The sequence below is a fragment of the Podarcis vaucheri genome, assembly GCF_965113315.1.
Source record: "Podarcis vaucheri genome assembly, chromosome: 3".
Classification (NCBI taxonomy): Eukaryota; Metazoa; Chordata; class Lepidosauria; order Squamata; family Lacertidae; genus Podarcis; species Podarcis vaucheri.
Window position 1 is genome coordinate 20,038,334 of NC_138761.1, and position 22,586 is coordinate 20,060,919.

General features: G+C 46.6%; 1 protein-coding gene across 1 annotated transcript in view; it reads right to left on the bottom strand.

Moving 5' to 3' along the window:
- The window catches only part of LOC309529323 (cullin-9-like), a gene marked incomplete at its 5' end in the record, with an annotated part of 33,770 nt that overhangs the window by 7,820 nt on the left and 3,364 nt on the right, over positions 1 to 22,586 (bottom strand). Inside the window, 18 exons of the mRNA XM_082217208.1 lie at positions 85 to 260; positions 351 to 446; positions 2,659 to 2,764; positions 3,860 to 4,031; positions 4,129 to 4,219; positions 6,962 to 7,189; positions 7,831 to 7,936; positions 8,623 to 8,848; positions 10,109 to 10,317; positions 11,228 to 11,421; positions 11,834 to 12,041; positions 12,881 to 13,082; positions 13,654 to 14,023; positions 17,301 to 17,485; positions 17,746 to 17,881; positions 18,610 to 19,116; positions 19,891 to 20,045; positions 21,477 to 22,061. Of these exons, the coding sequence (XP_082073334.1) occupies positions 85 to 260; positions 351 to 446; positions 2,659 to 2,764; positions 3,860 to 4,031; positions 4,129 to 4,219; positions 6,962 to 7,189; positions 7,831 to 7,936; positions 8,623 to 8,848; positions 10,109 to 10,317; positions 11,228 to 11,421; positions 11,834 to 12,041; positions 12,881 to 13,082; positions 13,654 to 14,023; positions 17,301 to 17,485; positions 17,746 to 17,881; positions 18,610 to 19,116; positions 19,891 to 20,045; positions 21,477 to 22,061 (3,952 nt within the window). The remainder of the gene's footprint in view (positions 1 to 84; positions 261 to 350; positions 447 to 2,658; positions 2,765 to 3,859; positions 4,032 to 4,128; positions 4,220 to 6,961; positions 7,190 to 7,830; positions 7,937 to 8,622; positions 8,849 to 10,108; positions 10,318 to 11,227; positions 11,422 to 11,833; positions 12,042 to 12,880; positions 13,083 to 13,653; positions 14,024 to 17,300; positions 17,486 to 17,745; positions 17,882 to 18,609; positions 19,117 to 19,890; positions 20,046 to 21,476; positions 22,062 to 22,586) is intronic.

The window sequence follows — 22,586 nt, forward strand, 5'->3', positions numbered from 1 at the left end:
TCCCAGCGCAAGAGGGAGACCCCTCCCTGCCCCGCAGGACACCCCTGCCCCTCCCCCCCTGCGGTCCCAGGGAAAGGGCAAGACCTGTTGAAGAGCTGCAGCAGCTGCATCCGGTCTTCCGCGATTTCCTGGCACCAGGTGTGGGCCTTGGTGGTGTAGAAGAGGTACGTGCGCCGGCACAGCTGCTCCTTGAAGATGGGCCAGAGGGTGGGCTTGGGGCCCAGCACCTCGATGCCACGCACGCGAGTGTCAATGCCCCCCTGAGAACGACACAAACCTTTCCAGTGAAATCAAGGCAGCACCCGTGGGGAGGGCCCCACGAAGACACGGCAAAAAGTGGACAGTCCTACCTGCTGACAGCGCTTGATCTTGACCTGTATGATGGGCCAGAAGCAGTTCATGTTCTCCAGAAGGATCACTCTGCTGGCCGATGGCGGGACAGTCACCTTTGGGCAGAAAAGGAGAAGATGCGGCTTGGATTTGTCATTCTGAAGATGCCTCTTCATCACAGAGGAGGAGAAAAGGGGCAGAGAGGCCCTAAAGTTGTCTTTGCCTAATTCCCTTGCTCTCTTCTTCCCTCCCACAGGGTTGTTGGTGTCAATTGCCTCTGCATGTGTTTGTGCGTGCGTACTTGATACAATAATTCTGTAAGTTGCGTGTCTTTGTTTCTCAGTTTGATCCTTTTATCTGGGGTTTTTTTATGTATCGTGCAATTTTATGCTGTTATTTTTATTGATGAATAAATTAGAAATTATTTATTGCAATGATCAAGAGTGAATTTCTGTTTTAATTATTATTTCCTGGTGTTTAATTTTATTGTGTAAAAAGCTGTGTGTTTTTTATCGTGACTTTTTTTGTATCGGGTTTTAAGGGGCGTGATCTTCATTGCGTGTTTCTTGTTTCTGCAGCTAGTGATACAGAAAGGTGGAATGTTAATTAAACATGAAACGAGATGAAATTTTAAACGTCCTCCAGATCCTGCTTGAAGCACAACTTCCACCATCCCGGATAACTGGAGGGATGCTTGCTGGGGCTGATGGGAGCTGCTCTTCAGCAACCCCTGGAGGACCAAAGAAGAAGAAGAGTTTGGATTTGATATCCCGCTTTATCACTACCCGAAGGAGTCTCAAAGCAGCTAACAATCTTCTTTCCCCTCTTCCCCCGCAACAAACACTCTGTTGACATGAGCCAACAGTGTGACGCGGCAGCTAAAAAAGCCAATGCAATTCTGGGATGCATCAATAGAAGTATAGCATCTAGATCAAGGGAAGTAATAGTGCCACTGTATTCTGCTCTGGTCAGACCTCACCTGGAGTACTGTGTCCAGTTCTGGGCACCACAGTTCAAGAAGGACACTGACAAACTGGAACGTGTCCAGAGGAGGGCAACCAAAATGGTCAAAGGCCTGGAAACAATGCCTTATGAGGAACGGCTAAGGGAGCTGGGCATGTTTAGCCTGGAGAAGAGGAGGTTAAGGGGTGATATGATAGCCATGTTCAAATATATAAAAGGATGTCACATAGAGGAGGGAGAAAGGTTGTTTTCTGCTGCTCCAGAGAAGCGGACACGGAGCAATGGATCCAAACTACAAGAAAGAAGATTCCACCTAAACATTAGGAAGAACTTCCTGACAGTAAGAGCTGTTCGACAGTGGAATTTGCTGCCAAGGAGTGTGGTGGAGTCTCCTACTTTGGAGGTCTTTAAGCAGAGGCTTGACAACCATATGTCAGGAGTGCTCTGATGGTGTTTCCTGCTTGGCAGGGGGTTGGACTCGATGGCCCTTGTGGTCTCTTCCAACTCTATGATTCTATGATTCTAGGTGAGTGAGGCTGAGAGACTTCAGAGAAGTGTGACTGGTCCAAGGTCACCCAGCAGCTGCATATGGAGGAGCGGGGAATCGAACCCGGTTCACCAGATTACAAACCTACCGCTCCTAACCACTACACCACACTGTCCCCTGCGCCTGGTCCACTCCAACTGGCAGCAGCTCTCAGCCAAAGGTCTTTCCTATCGCCTGATGACTCCTCCTTTGAACCAGAGACTAACCTTCTGAAGGCAAGGTACGCACTCTCCACTACTTAGCCTACAGTCCTTTCCCCTTGAAGCTGTGCCAACAAAGGCAAAACTTTGACCAGAGAGAAGAGACGGTGGAAGAAGATTGGAAGACGTTTAAAGAATATTTGAAAAAATATGTTAATATTTCAATCTGAGAATAGCTTTGGAAGTGGATATAGGCTGTAGGTTTAGAAGTAGAAGACAGTGTATTTTAAAATAGTATTACTTGTAAGGGATAAAATGTGAAGATTTTTATGGTAAAAGTAAGTGTGGTTTAAAAAAAATGGTTAAAAATTATGATATATGTAAACTGCTAAAGATGAGGTAAAATGAAAATCAGATAGGGGGGCTTGGGGAAACTCACCTAACAATGTTTAGAAAAAATAAGGGTAAGACAAGAATTTGTTTGTATTGTTTGTTTTTCTGTTTGTGTTGTTAAGTTGTGTTATAAAATGAATAATTTTTTTGGGGGGGGGACAAAAACAAAGGCAAAACCTTGTCAAGTGTGGTGTGTGTCTCAGAGACAGGAACCCTTCTGTGGAAGAAGGGGAAGAGCTTGATGCTCTCTGGCCATGGAAGCACCTTTCAGGCTGAAGCACTGACCGCATTGAGCTTGATGCTGACACTGGCTGCGCTCTCCCCTCCCATGACCATAATACGCGCTGGCATGTAGCTGGAATCCTCGCTGGTCACCAACAGAGACAACTGCCTGTGCAGGGAGAGAGCAGGGGTTTCAGAGCAAAAACCAGGCACCCTATTGGGAGCCTGGGACCTTTTCAGAGAAGGCAGGAGAGCACGTCTGCCTTGTTCCACGAGAACCGATATGTTCACACATTCCTGGCTCAACAAGAAACTTGGCTCTCTATGCCTGGCATCCAACCGGCTTATTTTATTTATCTGTGTTAAATTTTCTGTTTTACAATTTAGAATATTCATTTAGACAACCTTAAAATATCAGTGACTTCCCTTCTTCTCTTTCCGCAGTTCATTTTGCATAGCGTAAATCCCTGCATATTCTTATATAAACTAAACCATTCAGCATTCCATTGTTACTTCCATCAAAACTTATTTACACTCTTGAGTTTATCTTAATGCTGCCTCTGGCTCACAGCAAGAAATCTCAACTCATTTGAAAATGACTATGTTAAACTGTGGAAAGAGATTAAGAAAGAGCTGGAGATTTGGGAGAGAATGATGCTCTCCCTGCTTGGCAGAATCTCAGCTATCAAAATAAATCTATTGCCCAGGATGCTGTTTCTATTCCAATCAACACCAACTGTAAATAATGCAGGCTGCTTCAAAGAGTGGAAGAAGGATATTTCTAAATTCATATGGCAGCGGGGAAAGCCAAGAATTAAACATAAAATTATGATAGACATATTTTGTTTGTTGTTTGTTTGTTTGTTTATTAGACTGATACACCACAAGAGATCACAAGATCTCAGGGCAATTCGCAAAATACAGGGTTAAAGCAACAAATAAACACAACAACAACAACAATTTATTATTTATACCCCGCCCATCTGGCTGGGTTTCCCCAGACACTCTGGGAGGCTTCCAACGGAATATTAAAAACAATACAGCGTCAGACATTAAAAAATTCCCTAAACAGGGCTGCCTTCAGTTGTCTTTTAAAAGTAAAATAATTGTTTACTGCCTTGACATCTGATGGGAGGGCGTTCCACAGGGAGGACGCCACTACCGAGAAGGCCCTCTGCCTGGTTCCCTGTAACCTCAACTTCTCGCAGCAAGGGAACCGCCAGAAGGCCCTCAGCACTGGACCTCCCTGCATGTGTATACTCACCGTATTACGATCCCACGATGCATATAGATGTTGATATGGTGGGAGGTGCTGTTGCCATTAGACTCCCAGTAGGTCTTGGGGTTCCCGTCTGTCAGCTTGCTGGCTTGCTGAGGGTTGGAGGAGACTTCCACCCTCTCCCAACACTTGTCGTCTTTGACCTCCTTGCTGCAGCCTGAGCAAAGAAGAAATGACCCTGGGCTTGGTACAAACGGCCAGAGCCGTAAAAGGAATGAGACGTCGACAGCTCTGAAGGCTAAAAGGACACTCACCTTGGCAAAGACTGTGCAAGAACACATCAAAGAATGGGATGTTGATGGGCTGGTGCGTCTGTCTGTGTTCTTCTATTTGACCCAGAACCACCTGTGCATTTGGGAGCGGTGAGAGAGGGGAAAGAGGTAGAAGAGACACCAAGAGACACCAACGTATCAAAGGGTAATAAGAAGGCGGAGCTAGCTTTATGGAAGCTCAAAGTGTGCAGGTACCAGTGGACCAGCATAAGGAGGATATTGAGAAGCTGGAAAGTGTGCAGAGGAAGGTGACCAAGATAACAAAGGGTTTGGACTCACAGCTGTCCATGGAGACGCAGGTCAATTCTGTATCCAGGGCAGCTGTCTACCAACTCCACCTGGTACGCAGGCTGAGACCCTACCTGCCCGCGGACTGTCTCGCCAGAGTGGTGCATGCTCTGGTTATCTCCCGCTTGGACTACTGCAATGCGCTCTACGTGGGGCTACTTTTGAAGGTGACTCAGAAACTACAACTAATCCACAATGCGTCAGCTAGACTGGTGACTGGGGGCGGCCGCCAAGACCACATAACACCGGTCTTGAAAGACTTACATTGGCTCCCAGTATGTTTCCGAGCACAATTCAAAGTGCTGGTGTTGACCTTTAAAGCCCTAAACGGCCTCGGCCCAGTATACCTGAAGGAGCATCTCCACCCCCATTGTTCTGCCCGGACGCTGAGGTCCAGCGCCGAGGGCCTTCTGGTGGTTCCCTCGCTGTGAGAAGCCAAGTTACAGGGAACCAGGCAGAGGGCCTTCTCGGTAGTGGCGCCCGCCCTGTGGAACGCCCTCCCATCAGATGTCAAAGCGATAAATAACTACCTGACATTCAGAAGACATCTGAAGGCAGCCCTGTTCAGGGAAGTTTTTAATATGTGATATTTTAGTGTATTTTTTGGTTTCTATGGAAGCTGCCCAGAGTGGCTTGGGAAACCCATCCAGATGGGCGGGGTACAAAAAATAAATTATTATTATTATTATTATTATTATTATTATTATTATTATTATTATTTGGAAACCAAGCCTTATGAAGAATGGTCGAAGGAGCTGGGTATGTTTAACCTGGAAAAGTGACAGGAGATATTATAGCCATCTTCAAATACCTCAAGGGCTGTCACATGGAAGATGGAGCAAGCTTCTTTTCTCCTGCTTCGGAGGGTAGGATTCCAACCAGTGGCTTCAAGTCACAAGAAAGGAGATTCCGACCAAAGATCAGGAAGACCTTTCCGTCAGGAAGCGCTGTTCGACAGTGGAACAGATTCCCATAAGAGGTGGTGGACTCTCTTTCCTTGAGGGCTTTTAAGCAGAGGTTGGATGTGTTAGTATTTTGCGCCTCCGATGCTGCAGATGAGATTGGTGTGAATCACATGCCTGTCTGGGAAGAGCGTGGGAACAGAAGAGAGTCTTATCTCTTCCGCTGTATGTACTATTTGTACTGTACTTTTGCTTTTACTTCTGTCTGTTTCTTCTCTCGGAGCTGGAAAGAAAGGACGCCATGAATCCTATGTCTGTACATAGTTTGTAAATAAAAACGTAGATCAGCTCTACAATGTCTCACGCTTCTTGGTGTTATGCCAGAAGATTAGTGTGCCGATATCATTTGATATATGTTGCTGAAGCGCACTGGAGAAGAAGGAAAATGCCTTTTCCAGAGCTGCGCATACCGAAGGACGCTCGGAGTTCGGGGCTGCAAGGGCACCCCAGGGCGTTTTCCAACAGGGTGGTCGTAGGAAGTGATTCATGAATTAAATTATTATTATTATTATTATTATTATTATTATTATTATTATTAATAGAAACACAGAATTGTAGACTAGGAAGGTACCACAAGCATTATCTAGTCCAACCGCACACAATGCAGGAATCTTTGGCCCAACGTGGGGCTCAAACCCACAACCCCGAGATCAAGAGTCTCATGCTCTACCAACTGAGCTGGAAGAAGCCTGGGACTCAGAAGCTGTTTGGGGAGGATGACTCCTTCCTTTCTTATGGAATTTTTATCCTCCCCTTCCTCCCAAAGAAGCCCAGGACAGCAATGTCCAAAAGCAAGGCAAAGCTGCCATGACATTTCTTCCTGTTTCCCTAATTCATTTGCCTGGTTTTCCTCCATACCAGAACAAGAGAGGGGGGCGCATCTTGCTGAAGGACCTCAAGAAGCCAGAGAAGGACAAGTGGGGCAACAGCCTGGATGCCCTGCAGTCTGCCCTGCAGCTGGAGAAAAAGGTGAGCCAGGCCTTGCTGGATCTGCACAAGCTGGCAACAGAAAAGGGAGACCCTCATCTGTGTGACTTCCTGGAGTCTGAGTTCCTGGAGGAAGAGTGAAGGTCATCAAGCAGCTGGGAGACTACCTCACGAACCTGAGGCGCCAGGGACTGCCCCAGAATGGCACAGGGGAGTACCTGTTTGACAAGCTCACTTTAGAAAAAGAGTAAAATTTGTGGTCAGGTTTGTGTAGAGAGCCAGTGTGGTGTAGTGGTTAAGAGCGGTAGATTCGTAATCTGGTGAACCGGGTTCGCTTCCCCGCTCCTCCACATGCAGCCACTGGGTGACCTTGGGCCAGTCACACTTCTCTGAAGTCTCTCAGCCCCACTCACCTCACAGAGTGTTTGTTGTGGGGGAGGAAGGGAAAGGAGATTGTTAGCCGCTTTGAGACTCCTTAGGGTAGTGATAAAGCGGGATATCAAATCCAAACTCTTCTTCTTCTTCTCCTCCATGCAATGCAGCCAATGCTCAACGCAGCACTGAATCTGCAAGCGACTCTGCTCCACCTGGCCTGCACTCCCAAGCTAGATTCCCCCACAAAAGGTACCGGGATTTACCTGGATGCAGCCAGCCAGGATGCTGGCAGTCATCTTCTTATACAGGCCGGCGTACTTCTCACACTTGCTTACGAGGTCCCTCAGTTCCGTCACCCGTGGGAGACCGGAGCCATGCTTCTCCACGACTTTGGCCAAGGCTTCCGCAGTACGCAGGCAGCACATGGAAACAGCACAGTCTCTGTCCAGGGTTGCCAAGTGATGAAGGAAATCAATGGACTCCTGGACAACCTGCAGGCAAAGGGGAGAATATAAAAGCACATCAGGAAATGATAACAGTATTTAAAATAAATAAATAAGCACAACAACAAGTAAGTAGTTTGCATAAAAATGCTGAGATCAACTTTTTCTTTAAAAAATCACCATTCACAAAAAAGCGTAGGAAAAGAAGGCACTAAGTGGACTTTTTACTTTTAGTGGGAAAGTTACGTTTAAATAATCATCATCTGTTCTACAAATTCCATAGAACATCTGCAACGTATGAAACGGGATCACAGAACATGCTTCAATAGTTCTTCCTAATTGTAAAATTAATGAATGTTAGAAGGATGTTGGATAGAAACTAAGTGGTTTCCAGCTGTAATGCTTTAGGAGACATGAAAAAAAAGATTCACAAATGGGTAAAAGCTTAATGGTAAGGATTTGCTGAACTAACAAACTGAATTGGAATACAAGGAGGGGAGGTGTGAGGAGGTCTGAGGAAATAAGTGTATGGAAGTTATGTTATTGAAAATTAATGTGTGTTTTTAATTGTTTTTTATTTTGTATGTTTATTTTTCATTTTTTGCTATATCTTAAAAAACTTTCAATAATTTTTTTTTTTTAAATTGTTCCTCCTCCCAGCTCCCTCCCCACCGATTCTTCCTCCCTACCTCTTGATCATTTAGGTGAGCACTCATGGAAGACAAGCAAGACTCAATGCACTTATGCCAGGGCACTGAGTCTTCCCAGGAACTGTCCAGGAACTTGTTCAAAAGCCTGGAGCAAAGAAGAAAGAAGGAGGAGGAGGAGGGAAAGTTCTGAAAAGAGACACGTTAAAAGCAACAACTGAGCTCCTCCAAAGTGATCACTCCAGACTACAACAAAAGACCCTGCCAACAATAATCTTGCGATGCAACAGCTAACTGCCTTGCAACCACCCAAAAGCATTCTCTACTTTCTTTCATGCTTCTGGTTTCTTTATATTATTAATCTCCTTCATATTATTATTCACATGCACAGCTTGGCACTCTCTCTGGAGTTCTAGTTTGGGATAAGGAATGGCAATACTCTGCACATGTTGTGCATCGCGGCACATTTCCCCATGGTTGCGAAAGTGTTGGGTTTTTAAATCAGTCAGCGTGCTTTGTTGATTTATCCTGGTGTCTGCATTCCCCATTGAAATAACGTTTGGTGCCTATAAAAGTCACAAGATGATTGGAGAGCTCGACTAAACATTCTGATTGGTTGGGCTTTTGTTGTTGTTTGTTTGCCTGTTTCCAAATGGTTGCGAAGGACTTGTACACTTCTCATCCATTTCCACAAATTCTGCGTTTGCTTTTGCAAAGTTCCGACCTTGCCCCATTTACAAGGTGAGAAAGGTACGATGGGCTCTCAGCCTTTGGGGTGAGTGCAACTCTCTTGGGTCAACATGGCAAGCTGCCATCGAAGTACGTGAGTCATACCTTAATGTTCCCAGCAGTACATCCCTCTCAGATCCCAGTGGCACCAAGTCTTTGAGCAGAAGCACGTCGGCCAGAAGCTCACAGCTGTTTCCCACGGGGAAGGCACCTTGGCCACAAATGCAGCCCTCCAGAGCCATCACCATCTCCTTGCAAATGCTGCTGGTGTGCAGACTGCTCAGCAGTTTGGGAACACCAATGTCCTTCAGGCCAAAGGAGGCTGCAGAGACTGGTTGGTTGGGGAGGGAAGACATTTTGAAGGGCAGAGCTTAGAACTTTGCTCTTGAATAACAACAACAATAACAATTTTATTCATACCCTGCCCATTTGGCTGGGTTTCCCCAGCCACTCTGAGCAGCTTACAGCATAACTAAAACCATAATAAAAACACCAACCGTTAAAAACCTCCTGATACAGATGTCTTCTAAAAGTTGTGAAATTTTATCTCCTTGACATCTGAAGCGGGGGGGAGGGTGATCCACAGGGAGGGCGCCACTCCCTTGCCCTGAAGTTGTTTTGTTTTTATCTTTTCAGAAACCTAGAATCATAGAGTTGGAAGAGACCACAAGGGCCATCGAGTCCAACCCCCTGCCAAGCAGGAAACACCATCAGAGTACTCCTGACATATGGTTGTCAAGCCTCTGCTTAAAGACCTCCAAAGTAGGAGACTCCACCACACTCCTTGGCAGCAAATTCCACTGTCGAACAGCTCTTACTGTCAGGAAGTTCTTCCTAATGTTTAGGTGGACTAATTAACTTATTAACTCCTGGAACCAAAGGGTGGTAATTCAACATCCTGTCAGTGCAAGGATGACCACCCAGTGCACCCTCTCCAGATCTGCCCCAGAGGGTTGTAGGAACCCCTAACACAGATTTTTTTGGGGGGAGGGCCTTCATGCAGAGGAAGAGGGGAATGTTCTCTTGTGCAAATAGAAATCCTTGTGCTGACTAAATGCTCACACAGCACTACTTGGGATACAACCCATTTTAATTTTTAATTTTTTAAAAAAGAACTCCCGCCTCCAGGGCACGAGCAATGCTGGTTTGTCGCATAATACACCTTCAAGTATCTGTCTGGGGTGGACTATGCAGAATTAGATAAATTAACAGGAAGGATTTGAAACCTGCGGGACCAGAGATTCTTAGAAGACTGGAGTAAATATCTGAACTATCTGAAAAGCAACTGTAATAAACAGATTACGTTAGTAGGACTGCCCTGGCCCTGGGGGAGGATAACCTGACTTCCTTAGGGCCTGGGACTTCTAAACTATGATTATTCATGGACCTTAAGGTCCTCTGCGGGGCATACCAGGAGACAAATTGAAGTCAAAAGGGAGAAATGTCCTGTGCCACAGAGAGGAGAGGCAGCGCCCTCTTGGCCCAAACGTCTTCAGGCTCACAAGGAAGGAGAGCACAGGGATACTGCTGCTAATGGAGAGCATTCACCCTCCAGCCAAGACCCATCCTCAAAGCCTCAGCCACGTCATACCTGCATTCTCCTGGCTCAGGGGCAGCTTACGTCCAGCCAAGCGGCTAAGCACTATCCAAGCCAGCCTCTCGTTGGAGCTCTGGCCGGCTTGGCAGCAGCTCTGCAGGACTGCATGGAGGTCACAGTTTTCCAGCTGCTCCACCAGACCCTTGTGGTAGTCGATCAATCGGTTGAGCACCAGAAGCCCATTCCGAACTGCTGCCGAGGCCCTGGGGGAAGAAGGCAAAGGGAACCTGCATTGAGAGGCTGCGGGAAAGAAGTGGGGTCTCTCCTTCTTTAGAGGGTCTTCAGCAGAGGCTGCACAGCCGCTTCTCGGGGGTGTCATAGTGGGTTTGCTGCATCAGCAGAGGATTGGGCTAAATTACCTTCAAAAGGTCCCTTTCAAGTCTATAATTCCATGAGGCAGAATAGAACTCAGGCTCATACAGGATTTTCCAGCCCTGGACAGCTAGGAGCCTCATATTCAAGGAAGATGAAGTGAACCTTCCCTCCAAAATCTCAATAGAAACAAAAGATCCCCTTGGTCTGGGCTCTCCGTAGCCTCAGAGTAAAGATAAATACCATACTTTTCCATGTATAAGACGCCCCCATGTATAAGAAGCCCCCTATTTTGGGAGACTCAAATTTAAGAAAATGGGGGGAGGTGGCTTTTTTGCAGAGGATTGCCCAGGGTTGTTTAGCTTGTTTTAGGGGGGATTGCCGAAAATCACCCGCTTGCGTCCAAAAATCCGCCTCTCATCTGTCCCCTCACTGGCAGAAGCTGTCAATCGCCCCCTCAATTGCCGCAGTGTCAGCCAATCAACAACAGCCATTGAGGCAGCAACCAATAACACACTCAATAGCCGATGACAGCCAAGGCAGCAACCAATCAAACGTCCACCCTATGCACTATCCATGTATACAACGACCCCCATTTTAGCATAATTTTAAAAGAAAACAATCTAGTCTTATACACGGAAAAGTATGGTATTCATACAATTTTTACTGAAGTTTTAAAATTATATCTCCTCTCTCTTCCCTTTCTCATTTTCCTTCTATAAATTTCCCTCCTCCTTATAATTTGAAAGCGTCAGATACGAACGCTCCTTTGCCTCGCCCAGATTCCCCCTTGAACCTCACCCAGGTGTGTTCAGCATCTTCTCAATCGCAGCAGGGACGGCACAGAGCAAATTGCCAGGGACTTTGCTGGAAGCAGGACCGACGCCAGTGAAGATCTCTTGCATTGCCCGGGCATCTGAGGGTTTCAGAGGGTAGTGCTTCTCACAGCCTCCTGGTAGCTCACAGTTCCCAGCTCCCAACAGTATCTTCAACGCCTGGGGGACAAAGACAGCGGCTGAATGGCAAGGAATAAAGCAGAGAGAGGAATGGCGAACTGTAAATTCAGTAGACTAGTGGTTTCCAATTAGCGATCTCGTTTTTCAAAAAGTCATGGATTTCCTCCCCCCCACACACACACATTTTTGAAACCGTTGATATCTCTGTGGTTGGTTGTGTTATGTGAATGGTGCCATGATACCCTCCAAAACATGTCCCAGCGCAAAATGGGACACACAACTTCTGGGCTGCGCTCCCACCCGAGTCACATGATCTGCATGGCGGCCAGAAATGGAAAGTACTGGGCAGTTGAAGGGTACGTGCTGCAGACCAGCAACTGGAAACCACTGCAGTGCACATTCGTGAAATTACATTGCACCCAAACCATACAGCATACGACAGGAAACGTACCGCTAAGCCAGCCTGCTGCACTGATGCAGACGTGGAGTGCTTCTGCATGCACTGCAGCACGGAGCGCAGCCCCCCTCCAAGGGCAAAGAGGACCCGCCAGTCATACTGGGCCATGAATCGGCGCAGCATCTGTAGTGCCAACACCATCACCAGCTTCTCCTCCACTCGGTGACTCAGCAGCTCCACCAGCAGCCTCCCCATTTTCTCCCTGTGGGCAGCAGAAGGGGCAAGTCATCGCAGGAGCCTGGCCCCTCAACAGACAGCTGGAGACCAGGCCCCAAGCACACAGAACCAGGCAAGGCAAATACTTCTTGCTACTGAACAGAAAATAACTTGTCAATAAATTGGTGATGCCAACTCTAGGAGGGAGAGGTGCTGTCCAGGTGGCACTGACCCATGACAGGGCCTTTTCAGTGGTGGTTCCCCAGCTGCGGAAACCCCCTCCTAGTGAGGAGTTCCTATCTCCGTCATTATTTCAGGAGGAATTTATATCAAACCATATTATCCACGGTAATGTTTACACTACACATGAGAAAATCCATCTGCTTACAATGGTCTCCTAAATTCAGGTTGGTAGCCGTGTTGGCCTGACGCAGTCGAAATAAATAAAAAATGTGTATCTGAAGAAGTGTGCATGCACACGAAAGCTTGTACCCAGAACAAACTTAGTTGGTCTCTAAGGTGCTACTGGACAATTTTTTAATTTTTTCTGAATGGTCTCCTAAATAACTTATAAATTTTTCCTATTCTTTCATAAAGATTTTGTCCTCTTGGTTTCTCAGTTTTCCAGTCAGTTTTGCCATCTTGGTATAATCCATCAGCCTGGTTTGCCATTCTTCTACAGTAGGGCCTATATATCTGAGTTTCTAACCCTGCTGGGGTGGAGTGTCAAATGTTATTGAGGACCATCAAAAACAGGCCTTGACCCTGGTGTAGATGTTACTGAGCTAGATGGAAGAATGTCCTGAATCAGCTTCCTTCCTATGCCCAGAGCCTGTGGTAAGCAGTGGATATTAAAAAAGAAAGAACGAGGAGACCAGAACTGACCTTCTGGAGAGCTCACACTCCATCCTGACGACATGCCTCTCTTGCCTCTCTCGCTCAAGCTCCTCCTCCAAGATGCTGATGGTGAATCTGAGACCAGCCATCTGCTGTTCAGCGTCACAGCTGGGCTTCTGGATCATCTCCAAGGCATCAGAGAGCTGCTCGATGGTGCTCTTCTTCCCGACCAGCTTCACACTGCAGAAAGCTGATCAACAAATCTATCAGCACAACGGTCCTTCAGTCAGTTTCATCTCAGCATCCTCGCACCTGCTTGCTCCTCCAGCACACAAAACCTTTTTGTCCCTAGAAGCTTTCCCTAGCATTTTTTTTCCCCAACTAGAAGCTACCCAGGCTATTATCAAACCAGAAACTTGATTGTGTTCTCGGGATTGTGGGTTCAAGCCCCACGTTGGGCAAATGAGTCTTGCACACCGCCTTCCCACTGGTTCACAGACACACAGATAAGAAAGACCGAGCTAGACCTGACAAGAAACACAAGGTTGCTGCTGTGGGAAAAAGTAGGCCTCTCTCCAAAAGCCCGATAAAAAATTTCCCTTGTGCTGCTATGTTCTGCTTTTCTGCCCTCCTCAGCCAATGAATGGGGGAAATACAAAATGTTGTGACAGGACAATCTCAACTACACAAACTTTATAGAGGGCGAGGGGGACTCGATACAAGTCTCTCATTTTAGGTGGCTCCTGTTGTTACATCTACTTTAGTCCAAGTTGAAGCCTCTTGAACACAAAATTAAGTCCCAGTGTCTGCCAGTTACTTACCTTTGGTTTTCTCATCAAGCGTGTCTGGGTAAGAAAGTCCTTCCATTCTGAGGAGCTCATGAACCAGTTGGGTGTCTGTTTTCTCTTCCGGGGATGGAGCTGGAGAAGGCGCTTCGGTAGACAGTGAGTCCTCCTCTGTCTTTTCGGGCGCTGTGGCTTTGGAAAGGCCGCCGCACTTCGCAGGGGCCAGGTCCACCTTTTGTCCACCTGTCCCTCCTTCGCTGGAGGAATACTTGAGATAGACGTGGGAGCTGCGCAGATCACTTTGGGCATTGCCCTGGCATCGCCTGCTCAGGAACTGCAGCACTTTCTGAGCTAGCTCTACGGAGACAGACAGCGGGATCAGGCCTTCTTCGTCTAGCTCTGGCAGCTTGAAATACAGAGAGAAAGATCTGATGTACAGAGACCCCTTCCAGTTTTTTGCAATTAGAATGATATTTATTGAAAAAAGATTTTTTTTAAAATTACAAAGAAAAAAGACAAAAACAGAAAAATAAAAATAAAAAATAAAACCATCATTTTCAAATTCTCCACTTTCATTACCTTCTTTCCATGACCTCCTCCTCTTCCCATCTCTTGTATCTTGATTAATAATTGTCACAGCAAATCCTTTCCATAATTCATAATATTCTGTCATTACATTACCTTACTCTATTTTCATCTTATCTTATAAAAAACCTTGAAACTTAAGACTTAAATCTTATTTTTACCAGCTTCTCATAACCATTACCTTTTTACCTAATTCTTTAAACATTTTTACAAGAGCCAAGTAATTTCATTTCAACATTTTTCCAACGTTCATAAAACATTTCTAATGATAAAAAAGAGAATAAAAACAATCCAATCTTCGTCCAGCGTCCCCCCCCCCCCAGTCCCAGGATTGTCAGTCCTTTTTATCCCATTAGTCTGGCACATTAACCTGGTGGTCTTATATCCGAGGCCTTCAAATCTCTTCCATGTCCCTTCCGCAGCTCTTCTTCATATTTTCCTTTCACTCGTGGGAACTCCAGCTTGGTAGTGTTTTTGACCCTTTTCAACAAATCAGCCCCTTTCCCATAGTCCAGACTAGACTCCATGTGGTATTTTAAGACATGTTTCAAATTCCCTCCAAAATTGGAAGTCCCAACAGCTCCAAACCTCTGATGGCCCATTGCCAGACTCGGAAAGTCTAAACATCCCTGCATAGGAGGGTCAGTCCAACCCCATTTCCAAATCAATCCAAACTTTGTCTTTCCAAATCTGGCTTTTTCCAAGTTCATTTGTCAAATCCAAAGGCTCATTTTCCTGCTGGGCCAAAAGTCCCTCCATCTCTGGCGCCCAAGATTCTGCAACATCCTCTTCTCTCATCTGCTCTGTCAGGACACACTCCTGTTTAAGTTCCTGGGTAGGCTCCATATAATTTCCCAGTACCTGTTCAAATGTTCTGGCCGCATTAGTCATCAAATCCGTCTTCTGGCTTAACTGATCCAATAGGACATTTATTTTACAGAAAGCACCCAACAGTGCTTCTGAAAACATTGTCCTGCAAGGTCACAAGTCCTTTCACACGGTTGTAATCTGTGGCAGCTGCAAGCTCCCTAGAATTGGTTACAGTTTCACAGTCCCCCTCTAGGGGGAAAACTTCTGGTTGTTCTTTCTTTTAAGGACAATAGCAACAAAGTTTCTTTTTTAAAGATATTTTGTCAATATTTGTTCCTTTAAAATGCGAAAGGAAACAGTGGAATCACAATGTTACTCTTCTTTTAACTATCTGTCAAAAACATTTGTCTCTGGTCAATGAGCTTCAAAACGTCAATTCTGACACCCCGCTCCAGGGTCAGGACGGTGGAAAGTTACTTTACTTTAAACTCACTTCTGCAGGTTTAAACAGTCCAAAAAAGATCCCCCTTCTTCTCCTGCTACCGAAGGGGGGTTCAACGCTTTTAGATGGTGAAAGCCAATCCTTTTAAAGTAATTTTCTAAGCTCTAGTTTACGTTGTCTTTGCTTTCTTCTGACTACAAGGAAACGGAAGGCTGACTTCCTGTTTAGACCTTCCCGTTTCAGTACCAAATTAAGGTGAATTTTTAAGTCCAATTCCTTTCTAATCACCAGTTCTTATTTGCAGACCAATTGTTCAATGTTTAAGTACTCACGGGTGATTATTTTAGATGCCAAATTGTCCCAGGAAAAAGGCAGCGCTCTCCGGCAACAGCTATGCGGCTTCGCTCCACAGAAAAAGCAATTGACTCACAGCACCACGCCACTTCCCCCTCTTCGCTTCGGAGCCCGTTAGTGGGTTCCTTTGCGGGTTGGGGGGGTGCTAAGGGTGCCCACCGAGTCCCACGGTCACAGGCTTCATCCGCCTGTGATTTCTAAAAGGGTCCCCGCTTCGCCGTAGCGGAAAGGACCCGTTTCACGCGGAGCTGGTCCCTCTGGTTCAGAGGGAGTCCGCCATTGCCGATGGCGCCACCCCGGAAGTCCAGTTTTTGGCAACTAGAATCCTGGCGGCAGCTGTCGTGTATAAGAACTCTTTTATTATTATTGGGGATGCCTTTTGTCACTACATCTAGAAGAAACTCTTTTCCTTTCCTGCCCCAATCTGGCCACAGTGATCCATGTGACGGACACCTCCAGGCTTGACTACTGTAATTCGCTCTACGTGGGGCTGCCCTTGAAACTGTCCCACAAACTCCAGCGGGTACAGAATGCTGCAGCGAGGCTCCTCACAGGGTCCCTGCAATGGGAGCATATTCAGCAGTGCTTTACCAGTTGCACTGGCTTCCATTTGACTATAGGGTCAGGTTCATGGTGCTGGTTTTGACCTTTAAAGCCCTTTGTGGCTTAGGGCCCTTGTATTTATGGGACCGCCTCTCCTGGTATGCCCCAAAGAGGACCTTAAGGTCCATGAATAACCATAGTTTACAGGCCCTAAGGAAGTCAGACTATCCTCCACCAGTGCCAGGACCTTTTCAGTGATGGCTCCGACCTGGTGGAATGCTCTGTCCCAGAAGACTAGGGCCCTTCAGGATTTAACCTCCTTCTGTCGGGCCTGTAAGAACGAGCTATTCCACCTGGCCTTTAATTTGAATTCAGCCTGATCTTTTATTTCCCTTCCCTTCCCTCCCCCTCCCCTTTTATGAAGATTACCCGCTCTGAGACCCCACAGCTAATTCTCCTCTGGCCTCCTCACTGGCTCAAGTAGGACTAATTCAGCCAGCTAGCCCTGGTGATCATCTAATGTTTATTGGATGAATTTCCCCTAAATTGATTTCTGAACTTTGAATTTTATTGTTATTCATGTTTTTATACTGTATTTTATGTTGCTTTTACAATTAAGTGTTTTAAATTTGTTGTTAGCGGCCATGAGCCTGGTTTTTTGAACTGGGAAGGGCAGGGTATAAATAAAATTTTATTATTATATTATTTTGGTCTTTTCTCAAATGTTGTTTTAAACATCTTTTTTAATTCTTCATGAATACTACCCCAGAACTTTTTGATTTTTTCACATCCCCACCATACATGATACATTGTTCCTTCTGACATCTTACATCTCCAGACTCAGAACCTTCACATCCTGGAACAGGGAGTACCAACAGAAAAAAGAGAGGCACCGACTCATTCCTACCTTAAATGGATCTCCCACTACTGGTTCTTCCCAGCTCTTTACCTTCTCGTTCTGCTGGACGAGCTGGACCACTTCCTGCTGCTCCTGCTGTTCTAGCTTCTTAACGAAGAAGAGGAGCTCCCACCATTCAGCCCGGCTCAGAGTCTCAGACTTCTCCTTCATATGATCCGTCAGGTATGGTGCCAAGTACAGGCCCCGAAGCGGTTTACGGTACGTTGCCTGGTTAGCTTGCAGGTGAGCACAAAATAACAGAGGGGTGTTTTATGGCTTCTCAAGAGAGCGCCGTTTTAAATGCTGTCCTCAAAGCAAAAATCCCCTTGCAGAGCAACCTGGTCCAGGTGGAAGAAGCAGCCATTTTTCCCAACCCCACAAAGCAACTTTAACACTATAACACACTCCTACAGGAGCCCTGAGCCTGGTTTTTGAACCGGGATATAAATAAAAATTTATTATTATTATTTATTATAACATCCCAGCACTGCCTTACCTGCGTCCCGTCTCAGAGAAGCTGTTAGGCTGGTTAACTTTTCTTGGGCTTTCTCATCTGCATGCCCTGAGGAACCAATGATCTCAACCATGTGCCAATGCACCCAGTATGTACGGCCCAGAGACTCCCAGTAAACCTGGAAACAAACAGGGGCCAACATAAAAAAGAAGAAGACTCCGCCTACTTGTCCTGCAAGCAATTTGACCTTCCCCCTTATACCATTCATCAGCCATAATGATTTATTATTTATATGCCACCCATCTGAAGGGGTTGCCCAAGCCACTCTGGGCGGCTTCCGACAAAATTTTAAAACCACAGTAAAACACCACACATTAAAAACTTCCTGATACAGGTCTGTTTTCAGATGAAATAGTCAGGTAGTTGCTTATTTCCTTGACATCTGACGGGAGGGCATTCCACAGGGTGGGTGCCACTACTGAGAAGGCCCTCTGCCTGGTTCCCTGTAACCCCACGTCTCACAATGAGGGAACTGCCAGCAGGCCCTCAGAGCTGGACCGCAGGGCCCGGACTGAACAACAGAGAGGCCCCCCAGTCAGACCAAAACCCTCCTCTTGACACAGTGGTGATTCTGCTGCTCATACCACCAAGGCCAGAACAGCTTCAGAAACCCAACGAGATCCCCAGACATCAAAATTCCATAGCTTACGGCAGTGGTTCTCAACCTGTGTGTCCCCAGATGTTGTTGGACTACAACTCCCATCAGCCCCGAGCTCTGGCCTTGCTAGCTAGGGGTGATGGGAGCTGTAGTTCAACAACATCTGGGGACCCACAGGTTGAGAAATGCTGGGTCTCAGAAGCCAGGATGTTCCCCTCTCCCAGCTTTGCCCCCAAACTCAGCAATACCTGGATGGGTGGCGTGCCGTCATTGCTCTGCAGGAACTCGCCTTCGTCTCCCGCACAGACTTTCTCGTAGTCTTCCAACATGCGCACGCGCATGCCCCGCACCAGCTTCTCCTGCACGTACTCCACATAGCTGTTGCGACTGGGGAAGGCCGAGCGCAGTTTGAAAGTGCCAGTCTCCTTCTGGGGGAGCCGAGCGGCTGGCGGGACGGTGGCGCCACTGGGAGCCTGGAAGATAGACTGAGCTGCCCAGGGCGGCTTCCTGCTGAGAGTCCGGAGCTGCCAACCGCGATCCCAGCCCATGGCCTGCACCAGCTCTGAAATAAGGCTGCCCATGGCCATGCTGAAGTCAAACTCGCGCTGCAGCCTTTTGCTGTCCCCGGAGCATGCACTGAAGGGCTCAGAGGTTGCTTGCTCCCCTCCCGGGTCTGTGGCGCTATGGTGTTTGTCGACGAGGGAGGTGGCACATAGGTAGCGCTTCACCAGAGAAAACAGCAGCTTCCCTGGAATCTGGAGCAGGGAAGAAGATGAAGAACTATGAAGAAATAGCCATGCAAACTTGATCCACATCCATTATTTAAAGCGGCCTTTTCTTCCTTGCTGATTGAGACCATTATTTAAAGTGCCTCGATTTATATCAGCCTTTCCCAGCTCTCCAAATTATTTTGTACTTTTAACTCTGATCATCCCTGACCATTGGCTGTGACAGCTCGGAACTGCAGTCCAAAACATATTCAAGGTTGGTGATGCTTTTGGCAAGGCTGATTTTGTGAGGCACCTTGAACGTGCAAATAGAGAGGATATAAATAAAGTAATGGGGGGATCTCTGTGCACTTGTCCCCCTGCCTTCAATAAATAAACAAATAAACTAATTAACTAATTAACTAACTAATAAACTAATTAAACTAATTATTTATACCCCGCCCATCTGGCTGGGTTTCCCCAGCCACTCTGGGCGGCTTCCAACCGAACACTAAAATGCAATAACCTAATAAACATTAAAAGCTTCCCTAAACAGGGCTGCCTTCAGATGTCTTCTAAAAGTTTGGTAGTTGTTTTTCTCTTTGACATCTGGTGGGAGGGTGTTCCACAGGGTGGGTGCCACTACCGAGAAGTCCCTCTGCCTGGTTCCCTGTAACTTGGCTTCTCGCAGTGAGGGAACCGCCAGAAGGCCCTCGGCGCTGGACCTCTCTCCAGGTCACTTCACAATTATCTCGCCCACACACCCCTCGAATATACCTCCAGACCTGAGCTGGAAGCAGCCCCATCTAGGTCAGTTAATACCTGTGGCAGGGGGATCCCCTCAAAGGACATGCAGTGCTCTTCTGAGGATGTTGTTTCTGCAAACAGCTCAAGGAGGGTGTAGCGGCTGTCGAAGTCCATGTGTTGTTCAATGCCATCCTGCCGGCTCAGGGACAAGAGGACATAGGCTCGGCTTCCTGAAACCAGAGATAACTAATATGGCACTTCCTTTGCATATGTACTAAAGCATATTCTTGCTCACAGAACTCCCGTCTCCACAGTAAGATGGGAGTCGGTTCTTTCACACAGACATACGCAACAGAATACATAAAATGAGACAATTCGAGGTAGCAGCTTACAGAATGAGGCTCAGGGGGTTAATTCTTGACAAAAAACTAAGCCAGAAAGCTACGAGGAAGCAGTTAATGGCCTGGTTCACACCTTACCCTAAGCCAAAGTACGGCATAGTGGGACTGGCAAAATGCTTCTGTCCACACAGGGCAGCACTTCATGCTCGAGGCAGAAATGTGCATACTAGGATCCAGGCAAGAAAATGTCTGGGGTATCCCTTTTTGCTACTGTGAGGTGCATTCATCAAATGCAAACAGACTCCTCATCATTTAAAATAAAGTCAGTGCTCTAATATGGCTTTGAGAATCATAACTGACAGTCACCCTATAATTTTTTGGTAATTCAACCATTTATTAGAAGTATTAACCAAGGCCGAACAAGAAATAATTTTCATAGGAGATTAAGGGGGGAGGGGATAGTGTTTGTTTACATAGGCAGAGGGATGAGGATAGCATTGGCTAGGCTCTGTCATTTAATGCAACTTACAAAAGAACATATTTTAAGATACTTTAGAAGCCTTAGGTCCAAACCAGACTTGTCGCATCACCCAGTGAGGTTGATAATTAATGGGATCAGAGCAAGCAGGGAGGGAATTTAACCCTTTTGGCTCCTTCTGTGGACTGAGGAATAAAGGTAAAGGTAAAGGGACCCCTGACCATTAGGTCCAGTCGTGACCGACTCTGGGGTTGCAGCGCTCATCTCGCTTTACTGGCCGAGGGAGCCAGCGTACAGCTTTCGGGTCATGTGGCCAGCACGACTAAGCCACTTCTGGCGAACCAGAGCAGCGCACGGAAATGCTGTTTACCCTCCCGCTGGAGCGGTACCTATTTATCTACTTGCACTTTGACATGCTTTCGAACTGCTAGGTTGGCAGGAGCTGGGACCGAGCAATGGGAGCTCACTCCGTTGCGGGGATTCAAACCACCCACAGCGCCACCTGCGTCCCTTATAAGGACTGAGGAATATCCCTCCTCTAAAATTAGTATTTCCATTAGGAGAAACCTTTCCCCCATCCCACCCTTGACACTAATAAGAGTCTGCAAACACCAGCTTGAGAGGACTTTCCTTCAGGACTGCTGCACAGGAGGAAAGGATTAAATACCCGTTCATGCTTGCTGCAATCTTGATAATTATCAGTGCACACATACCACCTGATGCTACTTGCATTTTTAAAAACCCTGCGTATTAAATACAAAGGGCCAGTGTGGTCCTTAAGACAGGAATTGCATCATAGCTGGAGTTAGTCCCTAAAAAAGAACGAATCTTCTGAGTCTCACCTGCATTGTGGGAAGCCAGAGCCCTTAGGATCTTGCCTGCGCTGCGACAGATCTGCTCCTCCTCGTTACACAGCATCTTCATCAGCAGACTGAGGGCTCCCGTTTCCTTGAAGACCCCCATCAATGAGCCAATACTGGCATAAGCACTGAGCACTTGAATGGTGTTCAGGATGGAGGACTGAGGGACTGTGGGGCTGGCCATTTGCCAAGCAGCCCGCTGCACTAAGTTCCTGACATCGGCCTTCATCTCCGAAAGAGATGCTTCATCCAACGTGACATCGGGAGGGAATATTCTGCGTGAACTCTCTTCCTTGGGTGTCCTCTTGCCTAAGAGTGTTGGGCAGTTGGCATAGGCATCATCTGCCGACATCCACATCAGGAAATTCTCCATGCTGCTCTCTGCTGAACAGGTGCCAGGCCTACTTCCAGCACCATTTTTCAGGTTCCAGCGAATCAGGTATTCAACGTGCCCATTGTGACCACGGCGCTGCCGGATTAACTCCTCAGGATAGGTCTGAATCTTGGGTCCGAGATGCACTAACACATTCCCATTTTGCCTCTCAATCACCATGACAGGGAAAGCACCTGCCAGTACAGAGAGAAGCAGGTCACGTCCTCTGGAAACACTATAGAAACGTTGAGTGAGATAGCCCAAAATACAGGGACATTGCTTTGAGACACAACTACGGCATGTTCAGTGTGCCATTAGAAAATACTACCCCAGGAAGATGACACATTCCTCAAACTCGGCAAGTAGCTGAGATCCTTGTTGGAGTTACCTCTCTTCCTACTGGATCTCAGAATACTAAAACTCTGGACCATGCAATGAAGCGGAACATGGGAAGATTCAAGACAGACAAAAGAAAAGAACTTCTTCACACAGTGCATATTTTGTCTGAGTTAATTTTAAGATGTATTTTAATTAATTGATGCCTGTTTTTATGTATACTGTGTTATTTATATGATGTTATCTGAGCCCGGCTCCAGCTGGCAACAGTGGGGTACAAATAATAATAATAATAATAATAATAATAATAATAATAATAATATTTAAACTATGGAATTCACTGTGGCCAAAGGTAGCAATGGGTACCAACTGGGATGGGTAAA